General features: G+C 26.1%; 1 protein-coding gene across 6 annotated transcripts in view; it reads left to right on the top strand.

Moving 5' to 3' along the window:
- LOC105154884 (uncharacterized) overlaps positions 1 to 12735 on the top strand; it is a 346927-nt gene that overhangs the window by 241210 nt on the left and 92982 nt on the right. For all 6 annotated transcript variants that reach the window (XM_087407399.1, XM_087407381.1, XM_087407406.1 and 3 more), the window contains exons 4-5: positions 1044 to 1151; positions 1236 to 1307. In XM_087407399.1, coding sequence (XP_087263525.1) covers positions 1044 to 1151; positions 1236 to 1307 — 180 coding nt within the window. The remainder of the gene's footprint in view (positions 1 to 1043; positions 1152 to 1235; positions 1308 to 12735) is intronic.

Here is a 12735-nt window from a genome sequence, read left to right as displayed (position 1 = left end):
AAATTTATTTATTGCCCTTGTACGTAATTCGATTTTGTCACTGGAGTCAATGACATCAGAAGAAAAACATAAGAAAGAATAGTACTCTGACCTCTTCTGAGTAAAAAAAAATGCAGATATGTGTAGGTGTATTTGGCTTTTGACCAAAGATCCCTCTTCTGTCGGTCACTTAACTAGTAGTTTCTAACTGATTCACTGAATAGTATTCGGTTATTCTACAACCATCTACGATACCGCGAGAAATTGTTTAGAAATTTAGAAGTTAGATTGATGTGAGTGTGTTTCGCGATAAGTGACGACGATTTGGGTTAGTTAAGTTGTTATTTATTTTATTGATTTTACAATTTCGTAACATACGATATTTGTGATGTTTCTATAAAAAATAGATATTTGATTGTTGCACCGCTGCATCGTGATTTGTGCGCATTAAACAATGCAACGTATACTAGTGTAATGCGTATTTACGTCAATTTTGAGTTTAACAAATATAATACTTAATTTTCCATAATATTAAATTTTATTCCGCGATATTGGAAAATCTTTAAAAACTAGTAGAGCTTGACTGTTTATTATTGCAATTTTTCTATAATAATTAATTAATGTAATAAAGAACAAATAACCAGTCAATTCATTATTGAAACTTGTTAAAAAAATAAATTTTAATATTTAACAATTTATATAGTAATACCTTATAACATTTTTAATATTAATATATATACATCAATAAAATAGCGTTTGAAATCGCGACGCCTATGATGCTAATGCAATGTATAAACCTTGTGCTAAATATATTCTCCCTATTGTAATGGAGAGCACATAAAATAATGAAATAGAATAGTAACAAAATATAGTGAATAAATAATATGATAATTTTTATTATAACATATAATTTATAATTATACATACAATAAGTTAAAAATCTGTCTAATTAAAATTTGATTTATTTTTATTTGTAGTAAATATTAGTTCATATTGCATTAATATACTTTGATAATTATTTCGTCAATAATTTTATTAATATGAAATTTATTTCCCTTTTAAAGATACTTTTTCGTGTACCATGGAAGAAGATGTTAACTCGGTCAAGAAATGCAATCATCAAAGTTCTAAAGACAAAGAAAAATCTGGTATAAGAAAATTTTTCAGGAACGGTAAAGAAATATAATATTTAATAGAAAATATGACTAATGTTTTTATATTATATTTATCAAATAATAAACATTCTATCATTGCAGCTTGGCGTAGAATAAAGATGAATGATGGAAGCAATCAAAGAGAATCAAATAATGATGACATTCACTTATACTGTATGTATATTTTTACTTATTCGCGAAGACACTGATTTTTTATTAATATTTTTTAAGATACAAATTAAAATGCTTTTATTGATTTAACATCATTTAATAATGTAATGTTTTATCAACTGTTGGCATGTAGAACATATAATGCAGGATAATTTAATTAAGTAGTTCTCAATATTTTTATTTATAATTGCATGAAATGCAGAACATCATATTTATTAATAAAATTATAAATATATTATAAAAAATATTTTTTAAATGTTTAAAATTTTTAAATAGCATTGAACACATTGCTAGATGTCAGCACAAATCACTTTCTCGTACTATCTAATTTTTATCAACAAATGGTAGGCAAGATTGCAATATATGTGATAAAGATATTATTAATATGACAATAACTAACAATTTTTATAAATAATATTACTAGTAACAACTATAAAAAGTAACTATATAAGTAACAATTATATATTAAATAAATAAATTGTTCAAATCGTTACAATTTATTTATTTAATATATAATTGTTACTTATATAGTTACTTCTTATAGTTGTTACTAGTAATATTATTTGTAAAAATTGTTAGTTATTGTCATATTAATAATATCTATTTATATAAAATATATTTAAAAAAGGGGACAGAATCATTCTTAATCTATTCATTAAAAAAGTAATATAAAACATAAATTATTGTATTAAAAAAAATTAATTTTTACATAAATATTTACACTCTAATAGAAATGTAATGACATCAATTTCTTTTAGTGATGTCTGAATATTTTTAATTTAATTTCTCACTCTCTTTTTCTCTCCATCTTCCCCTCTCTCGCTCTCTCTTTCTCTGATTTTCTTTATTTCTTTCTTTTCTTCTCTTACAAGACTATGCTCTTTGATGGAAATAATATTTTTAAAACAACATAACAGTCAATTGTATGTTAACTTAGCGAAAATTTGTGAACATTAGTTAGTACTAGTTGCATATTTATTCTAATTAAAATTAATAAATATAAATACAAGAGAGGGTGCTAACGGTAGTCTTTCGGAACACATCTAGTTACGAAAATAACAAGATTATCCATATAAATCTTGAGTAGATATTAATTCTTATCAATTATGTAAACTTATTTTTGTAATATCCTATAGGAATCGGTAAATGTGTAATAATCAATTGTGATAAATGTATCATATAAATGTAGTTCTTTAAAAATTAATGTTTTATAATAATACTGTGAATTTGTACAAAATATTCCATTGTTAGTAGTATGTACAATTTTTACAAAATTTTTTAACACATTAATTTATTTTTCTATGTAATACACATGAAATATTCACCCATGTCCTAGACATAGAATTTTGACATCAGAGTCGAGAGTTTTTCTTGGTTTAAGTTTGTAGTTATATTTATTGTAGAGTAAACTGTTAAATTTGTTTAGGAAAATTTAATATAAACAGATGCATAAATTGTTATTGCAATATTCATATACAATGTCCCAATTAAAACATTTTCTCTACAACCAACATTAAAATAATATAATGCAAATAGGCATATTATATAATATAAATATGCAAAATCATGATTTTTTAAAATAAAATCCAATAGAATATAACTTTTTAGTTTATATGTAGTAATACTGATAATATAAAATTGTATTCTTAAAATACTATATTTAATACGTAAAAAATTTTGCAACTAAAAATGTAAAGTACAGATATAATAAATGAAGATGTCAAGAATCTCTAATGTATGATACGACAACGAGATGCAAATTTTTGTGGATATTTTTCCTATGTTATTACGCAAGAAGAACAGGTGTACAGAGAAAAAAAAGGTCTAGATTACATCTTGCACATTAATAATAACGCTGTAAAATATTCAAGCTCCATTATTCAGAGGCTAATAATGATTATATGACACAATTGCGACAAATAATAATATTATAGCGCATTTGATTTATTATTTGCTCCATTAATTTTAAAGAATATCTCTTAATTGTTTTTATTTATATTATAATATAAAACTTATATACCTCAATAAGTTTTGTCAGTAAGAGTATCTGTTATTAAATTTGTTGGTCAATATTTGTTAGTTTTACATCTTTGATCATAAAATTTAATTATTTGTTTTTATTGGAAGTAATTTATAATTACCCAGAGAAGCTAAGCATTTTGAAGATATTTTCTTGATTTAAATGTTATAATCTGCTGGCGCAACTTTAAAGACTTCAAAGTAACGTTAAATTTTCACTTTATGCAGGTTGAAATTTTGCTTAAAACGAATTGCAGTAGTTTTTTACAATTATTTATCTTTTTAAGAGAATTATATCAAGTAATATATTCACGACAACTTGCTGAGTTTTGCGAATAAAATCACGAATAATAACGTAGAAGGTAAAAGTGTCCTCTATTTTGCAAGATTCATTAGACTATGTCCGAATTTATTCTTAGAATATCGTAGTTTTTTTATGGATTCGTTTTTATTTATAAAAAAAATATTTCTTTTTGTACATATAAACATGTTGTAAATAAACATGAATATTTTTCTTTTTTCATTTTTAAATATTGCGAATCTTAAACAGTCGATATTAAATATAATGTTGGAAATACATTTTCCTAAATTAATAAATTTATTTGCCTTAAGACTCTTAAGTATATATATATATATATATACATTTATTCGCAAAGAATTATAAATTAATAAAAATATCTTCGCTTTTTTTTCTCGTCCCCCTGTACATCTTACTTTTTTACACTTATTGTTTCTTAAATCGTGGTGAAAATAAATCATCTTCTATCTATTATATCAATAATTGTATTTAATCATAACATACAATAGTTATTTACAACTTTTATTCTTTTTTAAGTTACGACGAAAATAAATCATCTTCTTTCACTATCTCAATAATTGTACTTATTATAGTTATAACATACAATAGTTATTTACAATGTCATGTTCGTTCGCTATCTCTTCAAGTCTTTCGAAAGAAATAAGATAGCGTGAAAATATTTCACGGTTTTCTTAGCTTTTTTTCTTCCTCCTTCTTTGATATTTTTCCTTGTCCTAAGACATCTGAATCACCAGCAAGCAGAGGCGTTGCCGTGGTACTATTTATCTCCATCCTGACGGTCTCCTTATCTAACCGAAACGACTTCCACGTCTTGCCATTAATTCCTGCCGGGAGCTACAATTAACTTCGCCTCTGGAGCGAAAATGAAAAAATCATGCTGATCCTTAACTGTCTATAATCATGCTTTCCACCATCTTTCTCTTATCATTTTAGTCAGTGTGTAACTATAAATAATGCAAAACGCCATCTGAGAAATTACACTGGATGGAACTCTTTATAGAATATCTAATATAGCTCCTGAAAGATATTCTACATTTCATCATTTTATATCAATTTGCATAACTGAATGTGAATTTGAACATGCAAAAAGAAATTGTGCCGTACATAATTTACATTTTTTCATATTGTTGGTATTATTTTAGTAATTATATTTGTAATTTTAGGAGCGCTAATCTAACATAATTTCTCATTACATACAGATATTTTTAAATATAACTTTTATATATATATATATATATATATATATAAGTATATTTCCTTTTTATATTTTGATACTTCTAATTTTAGATATTTAAAATATATATTATATTTCTGAAACATATCCTCGTATTTTTTCGTTTTGAAACATCTATCTAAAGCAAATAGGAAGGATATATGAGCAGATACTGTGATTAATATATAAATTCCCGGAACCATATAAAATTCGGGGAAGTCAACTTTGATTATGATTAAGGTAATTCCGGCAAATACGCCGCACTGAGATTTACGCCGTAGAAGTCAGAAAAAATAGAAGGAATGGGAGGGGGGGGGTAATTTTCCCGCAATTACTCTGTTACATGCCTTTATGTTATATTAGTATTGTATTATGATTTCTTACTGTTAATATTAATGAAATTATTGTGAGTTGAATCGATTTGTCATTGTGTTAAGTAGCGCCATCATAAATTATAATCTACATAAAATGATTACTGTAGGATGTGCAAAAGACTTAGTAGTTATTTCGTGATACATGAGCGTAGAGGAATAGTAAAATATGTTAACATTTTACTTGTATAACAAATACAAGTACTTTGCTCTTGTATTCTTTGTTTAGTTTGTTGTCTTGTATATTCCACCTATTTAGGATATATGGCATTTTTAACAGACAAGATTTATGCTCAAAGCATACAAAGCGCGCAGATTGAATTCAGTGCACTAAATGCATTACATGAAATATGTACTTCATGTCACAACACTTGTAATACACCTGGGAAGATTATAATTATTATTTATTTCTTCATATACATATTTTTCTTCATATTCATTTTTTAATACGTGAAATATAAATATTTCAGATTTCTAATATTTTTTTCATAATAGTAGACAATGCAAAGTTTTTACTGATGTATTCATTCGTTTATTTTAAATATAATAAATAATACTTAATAAATAATAATACTTAATAAATTAAGTTTTGGATAGGTGCGGCATATATACTGGAGTTATCCTATGTTAAATTTTATTATAGTAGAGAATAGTAGTGAATATGATGATATTCAACATTTCCTAGCTAGTAAAGGTGTTTACGGTATCTCATCTTGTTTAAATCAAGCGCTAAACAAGCAACAATTATATTACATGTTTAGAGTAGATTACTTCATTTGAAATTACTTTTATGATCACTAGAATTGTTGGTTGAAACGTGTAAACATGTTGTAATTACGCTCACAACATTTATGCGCTGAATGTATTAAATTATGAAGAGCACCTGTCATTTAAAGAGTTCTCGAGGACTGAAGCAACCGCGAATAACATGCATTTGAATAAAAAAGCATATTCTTGTGGTATACTTATTAACGATATAAATGCTCATGCGATAAAGTTTCAACAGAGAATACAAAAAAAATTACAAAATATTGCCAAGGAATATAAAAATTAAATATTTTGTTAAATAAATTAAATTGAAGTTGCTTATAATAAAACAATGATAATTTGGAGCATATAAAAATGATAGACATACATATAAAATAAAAAACATAAATATATATTGTAACATATTTTTAAGTGTTTTAACATATATCCAAAGTAAAAAATATTTGTTAATTAATTACTTCTGTTTTTAATCCGCCTCAAAATTTATTAGCAAGATAATTGATTAATATAGAAAAATATTAATTTATTTTTAATTTTAATACGCTTGAATCATTTGATCAATCCATTCTAACAATGTTAATTACAAAGTAATAATCGTATACTAATCTATAAAAATACTATTAAAATATAACTTACCTTTATTTTTTTGTTCTAATAATAAATCATAATAAAAAAATATTTAAATTAATATTATAATAAACTTCCGAATGTCTATAAATTGACTGCTAAACAATCAACCTCAAGAGAATACATAAAAGTCAACAAAAAATTAAAATATCTTTATTTTAATTCATAAAAGTCAAAATGATTTTTTGTTATAAAATTTGATTATTTGTTGACGTTAAGAATTAAAATAAAGAATTAAAATTTTAATCTTTTTGTTGACTTTTATGTGTTTCTTGGGTGATATATCATTTAACTTCCCATAATCTGTCAAATAAATATAAAGTCGATAACCGATGGAGATAAAAATTATGTTTCGAAACCTTCCTTTTCACGTTTCACGGATTTCAATTTCTTTGCTTCGTTGCATCAATAATTCTGACGGAGCGTGCTATGGTTGACAGAAGCCAAATGGAAATCCAGGGTTGCAGAAGAAGATAAGCCATTCATCCGCTTTCGTCAAAGTTTAAGGAATATAAACGTGTGAAAATATATTAGCACAGATCCGTGATCCACTTTTCCTAAGTGATTTGAAATTGAAAAGGGAAAACTTTTGCAAAATTAAAAACAATATTTTTCTTTCAATATTTTTCTTTACGATCAGCAGGCATTTACCATTACTTTTAGTATTTTTATTGTAAGCTGCAGTCTTGTAAATATTATAACAAAATTATCTAATATTGGCGAGAACTTCACTATCTAGCGTATAGCTATTTCACGTGAAATATCCGTATAGTATAGCTAACATTATAACTTTGCAAAAAACATTTATTGAAAATATATTGCAATATGATATATATTTGAGAACATATTAAGGCTAAAGAAATTATGTATTGTATTTGTTATGTATTTTATTAAATAAAAGTAGTAAATATACACACATATATATGTGTATATATTTACTTGTGTAATGTATCTACAATGTGTATATCTACATATATATATATATATGTATATATATATATATATATATATACATATATATGTATACATATATAAAATATATTGATAAAAAATCAGATGTGCGAAAAATTTATTATGAATTTTTTGGGCATGAAATCTTTAAAATTATTAACTTACTAAACCTTATTATAACTTATTAATTACAAATATATAACTTTATATATTACAATAAAGTTATGTATTTGATTCTGTGCGTACGAAAAGATAGTACTTTAAAGGAGAATAATTCAATGCGCCATAAAACATAAGATTTTATTCCACCGTTACAAGAAGATTAAATCCATTCTATTAGCATTACTGTTTAGCTTAAAATATTTTCTTTTACATATACTTAATAATATATATGATTTAATTTTGCATCAAACTATAACTAAGAGAGAAATGCTTACTTCGATATGATGTGGTCTAAATTGGTCTCATAATTACCTTGCCATTGCCACAATCCAAATTTTCATTGGCAACCGGTAGCTTTCACATTAAAGCAACTGCGGTTATCGTAAATTGGGACGAACTTGAGAGCGTATGCAGCGAACACAGATTTTGCCACTTGGGAACTTTGAATATCGTGATGTAACGATACAATTTGAGAGGCAGATTAAAACTGACCCTGGAGGCTTAGAGCATCGACCTCCAAAATGCTTTAACTTTTGCCACTTGCACATTCTATCACAGATCACAATATAGAGATTGAAACTTATGCGACATAGGATGTTGTAATATAAAATTTACAATTATCGTTACTATTGGTATTGTTCGAAAACATTTACAAGTATTTTAAAATTATAATAAAAATATTTTATATATTAAAATCGTTTAAAAAAAAAATCATATTTCAAAATGCATTCGTATCTTCAATCTTTTTCCAACATGGAAGGTAGATAACATTCCTTAACCGGGTCACCATGTTAAATCCGTTGGTTTGATACATTTTATTGCAGCAAGCATATTTCTACGATACTCAATGAGCAAACTCTGCCTTTCGTTTATTCTGTACTCCGTTGACCGTTTATGCAATCGTCCAGCTTTAGTCGGTACTTTATCACCTTCATTTTCCTGAAGAACTTTTGCAATTAACGCTGTGACAACTAGAGAATGTTAATTTGAGCAAGTTACCGTCAACCGTTCGTGATAGCGAAAACCATCTTTTCGTTCGCGCGACATCGGCAATATGATTACTTTCTCTTCTAGATGAGATAGTTTGTTCGCTATCTCCTGTACTTCACAAAATCGCCAGAAAATGCTTTAGAGCGACCCTCGTAATTATTGGAAATCGACTTTAAAGTTGTCAAGGTCTTTTTTATTCTTTTCTGAGACTTCGGTATTAGACAACTCGGGATATATCCGTATCAGAGTTAAGTGAGCGAATTTCCGTAACGCCACTTTATCTCATACTTTAGTATCAAATGTTCCCGGAAGCTCCCCTTTAATCGAGGCGCGGAATTTCACTCCATATTTTTGGCGAAGCTTCGAGCGTCAACATACGCGTTGGCGAACTCGTCGACATGATGTATTCTAAGCACGAACAAGTGGGCTACGTATCATCGATTTCTCGATGAGAATAAAATCCATGCATATAACTACGGGGGCATATCGAGCGTCGCGCATCCCCGGAAATTGGCGAATGAAGCGAGTAAAATAGATCGCGCGTGATTTTATAGGAAATTCTCTAGTTATTCCTACTTATCCCTTACCCAGAATTGCAGGGTGCAGATTTGGTTTCATCACGGATGCTCTTATGTCCATCATCGCGAGTTGTAATGTGCCATCTGGCGTTCGTGAAAAAGGATGATCATGTGATGTACATATATTCACTTCATAACACATTGAAGCGAAATAAATGATGGAAAATGTACGAGAAATATTCTCATAATGATGAATATTAAAACATTTAAAAAATTTATATAAATCTTTCAAGACAATTATTATATTATATTATATGATATACAATGAAATGTGTACTGTCTATTGAATTATTGTTATTATCATTGCATGATGAGTTATAAGATTGACGTTTTATCTTTTAGTAAAGAATATCAATGCAGTACAATTTTCGAGGATTAATTAAGTTTAAAACAACTATGTATTGTTCTGTTATTGATGAATTATTTTATTTAGAAAGACGTTTTATTCAGTTACTATTTTTTACTATAAGATTATGCTAGATTATTTTAAACTTAGTCCATTTAAAGATAAATAATATAATTAATAAATATGTTTGATACATTACGTATACAGAATTTTGCATCGTGTCGCATTGCGCAATTTTACAATGCATATAGTTTTATAAATATTTATTCTTTACCACATATATATAAAATTGACATTTCTGTGTTTTATTTCCAATCTTTTTTAATATCTATTAACTCAACTACATAGAATTAATCAATAGATTTTATTACATAATATTATCTCGCATATAAAATATTTTTTTAAAAATCTGCTCTGTACAAAGTGATTTGAAAAAAGCACAATAGATAGTCATGTGAAAATTTTTTTACAGATTTTTACATTTGCGTAAAATGAACCTTATTTTTATTCTATAATAGTAATAAGGCTCAATAAATTTAAAAAACATAAAGACAAAGGGCTACGAGCATAAGATCTTATATTTCTTATTTTTATTCTATTTTACAGAAAATTAATTATAATCTTATCTGATTTAGCAATTTAAAGTTATAAAACGCATAACTATTTCACTGCTATAAATTGATATATCAGAGAAAATATATCCATATTGAATTTTTATTTAACTTCTGTACACAAATTGGTTCGATAATAATAATTTACAATATATCTCTCAACTATAGAATTTATTAATTCTTCTTTTCAAGCGTTTAATATCTTTCCTTATAATTCATATTATGTATTTGTGAAGTCCATTAATTTCTTGTTTCTATCAAAAATTTATTAAGATTTTTTAATGTGAAAATAATTTAATTTCATATATAATAAAAAATTTTTATTTATTATAATTAATAAATTGTAAATAGTTACAAGGTTTAGTATTATACATTATACATTAAAAACAGTAATACTAAATTGGAAACATCACATGCATTTATCTCTCTATCGAGTTTTCGTCACGTACTACTGGACCAATAATGCCTCTGTAGTGGGGTTGCCAGGACGACTGCTGACATTTTGCAGAACGTTGCAAACTGAATTGTGCACATGTCCACGTTATAGCAATACGAGCCAATCCAACTCAGCGTCGCAGGAAAGATAGAACCGGAAATAACGCGGTTTCATGAGATTCTCGTTTGGCGAACTGAAAAAACGAAATTTGTGGCTAAAGGAGTGAATCATGCGATGCACTTGAGACTCAGGAAATAAAAGCGGAAATTGTCGTGGCTCAGTGAAATTCCGATGAAAAAATTTTACATATACGTGAGGTTGAATTATTCAAAGGACATCCGGGCTAACAATTTTCTGATACATAATTTAAAATATAATTTATAAATATTTTAACGATACACAGAATAGTCCAGAAATTTGAGTTTTATTATAGCGAAAAATTTATACTCGTTACTATGAAAGATCAAGATCTCTTTTTGTAATCATTTATATCGACTTAATTCAAGAAAACAAATAATATGTACTTTTCAAAAAATGTTTTTACTATATTCTTGCGATGCGAAAATACAGAATAAACATTTTTCTCAAAAAAGACTGGAGAACTTTATGTTGGTTGTTGTGATTAGATAAACTTATTAAAATACGAATAGTTAAATATTATTTATGTGCATATAATTTAAATCTTATTGTATTAAAAATTTTATTTATTTGATAATATATATTTGTCAATATTTTTTATTTTTTATTTGTTTACGGCTTCAGAAATGTCGCAATTATAAGCTGTAACAATAAAATATTATGAAAACGATGCTGCATTGCAAGATAATGGGAGTATTCTTTTATACGATGTATCACCATGTTTTCATCGATAAATGAAATAAAACAGCTTTGAAACGGCAAGTTTCGTAGACTTGTCTTTTGAAAGATGCATGAAGCAAACTTTCATCATGTCATTACTGTTAAATGACGTAAATGAAAATGGCGAAGTTTGATTTTGCTTTACAGAGTCTTATAATTAATTACTCCCGTCTTTATTTTTGTGTGCCTTTATTTTTGTATTTACTTTTTAATATATTAACAGTCACGTAGTTATTTTATATATAATGTTATCTTATAAAGTTAAAAGAGTTAAATAATTTTTAAAATAAGAATAAAAATCTTCGATTGCTACATGCTTCGAAAACGAGAACGAAATGATTCTGTATCGGAAATGAGGTCGGATTGAACTTGTTACATGGTTTCGCATTTCAGGGATATAGCTACAAGTCAGAAATCTTACTTACTATGATTTTATTGATATGACATCTATCTCAATATTCCTATAAATCACAAAATATTACAGAAAGAATTATCGTTTTTTAAAAAATATAATATTTGATATATTTTTTATAAATTACAAAGATTTTTAAAAAATATACATGTCTTATTACATCAAATTTTGCTAAAATTATAACAATGTAAATTGCAATAAATGTATATTATATGAAGATATTTTAAACATATTTATCTTTTATGAACTGATGAAAGTAATTTTTATTTTAATTATTGAATAAATTATTTTTCACTTCTTATATTTTTTTCTATAATTCATTTGATTATGCATCGACATTTAGACAGCGAATGGATGTCTGATTTCTCGTTATATCAGATAATTGAATTTCTCCTTGTTTGGTTCTTAAGAATTATCGACATAGATTCTAATAAATTACTCTACTACGATTCACCTATTTTTCCTCAGAGTTCTTTGAGACTTCGCATACCGATAATTGGATGTCATTTTATCATCTATAGAAAATCGGAAAAAAATCTATTAGATTGTGACCATTATTCTTTATCAAGCTTTTTAAATCAAAATTTCTATGATATTTGGTTGCAAAATATTATCTTTAAGTCAGTTTTAATTTTAATATTATCATTTATTTAAGTGCAATTGTTATATATTTAAGATACTTACATACTAAATTTTTAAATTTTAATTAATATCTTGTAAACCGCATTTTTTAAAATACATAGAAAATTTGTATAAAAAAAAAGTATTAC

Source organism: Acromyrmex echinatior, chromosome 1, assembly GCF_024713525.1.
Source record: "Acromyrmex echinatior isolate Ae372 chromosome 1, ASM2471352v2, whole genome shotgun sequence".
NCBI lineage: Eukaryota > Metazoa > Arthropoda > Insecta > Hymenoptera > Formicidae > Acromyrmex > Acromyrmex echinatior.
The sequence above is the reverse complement of the archived record's forward strand: the minus strand, read 5'-3'. Positions and strand labels throughout refer to the sequence as shown.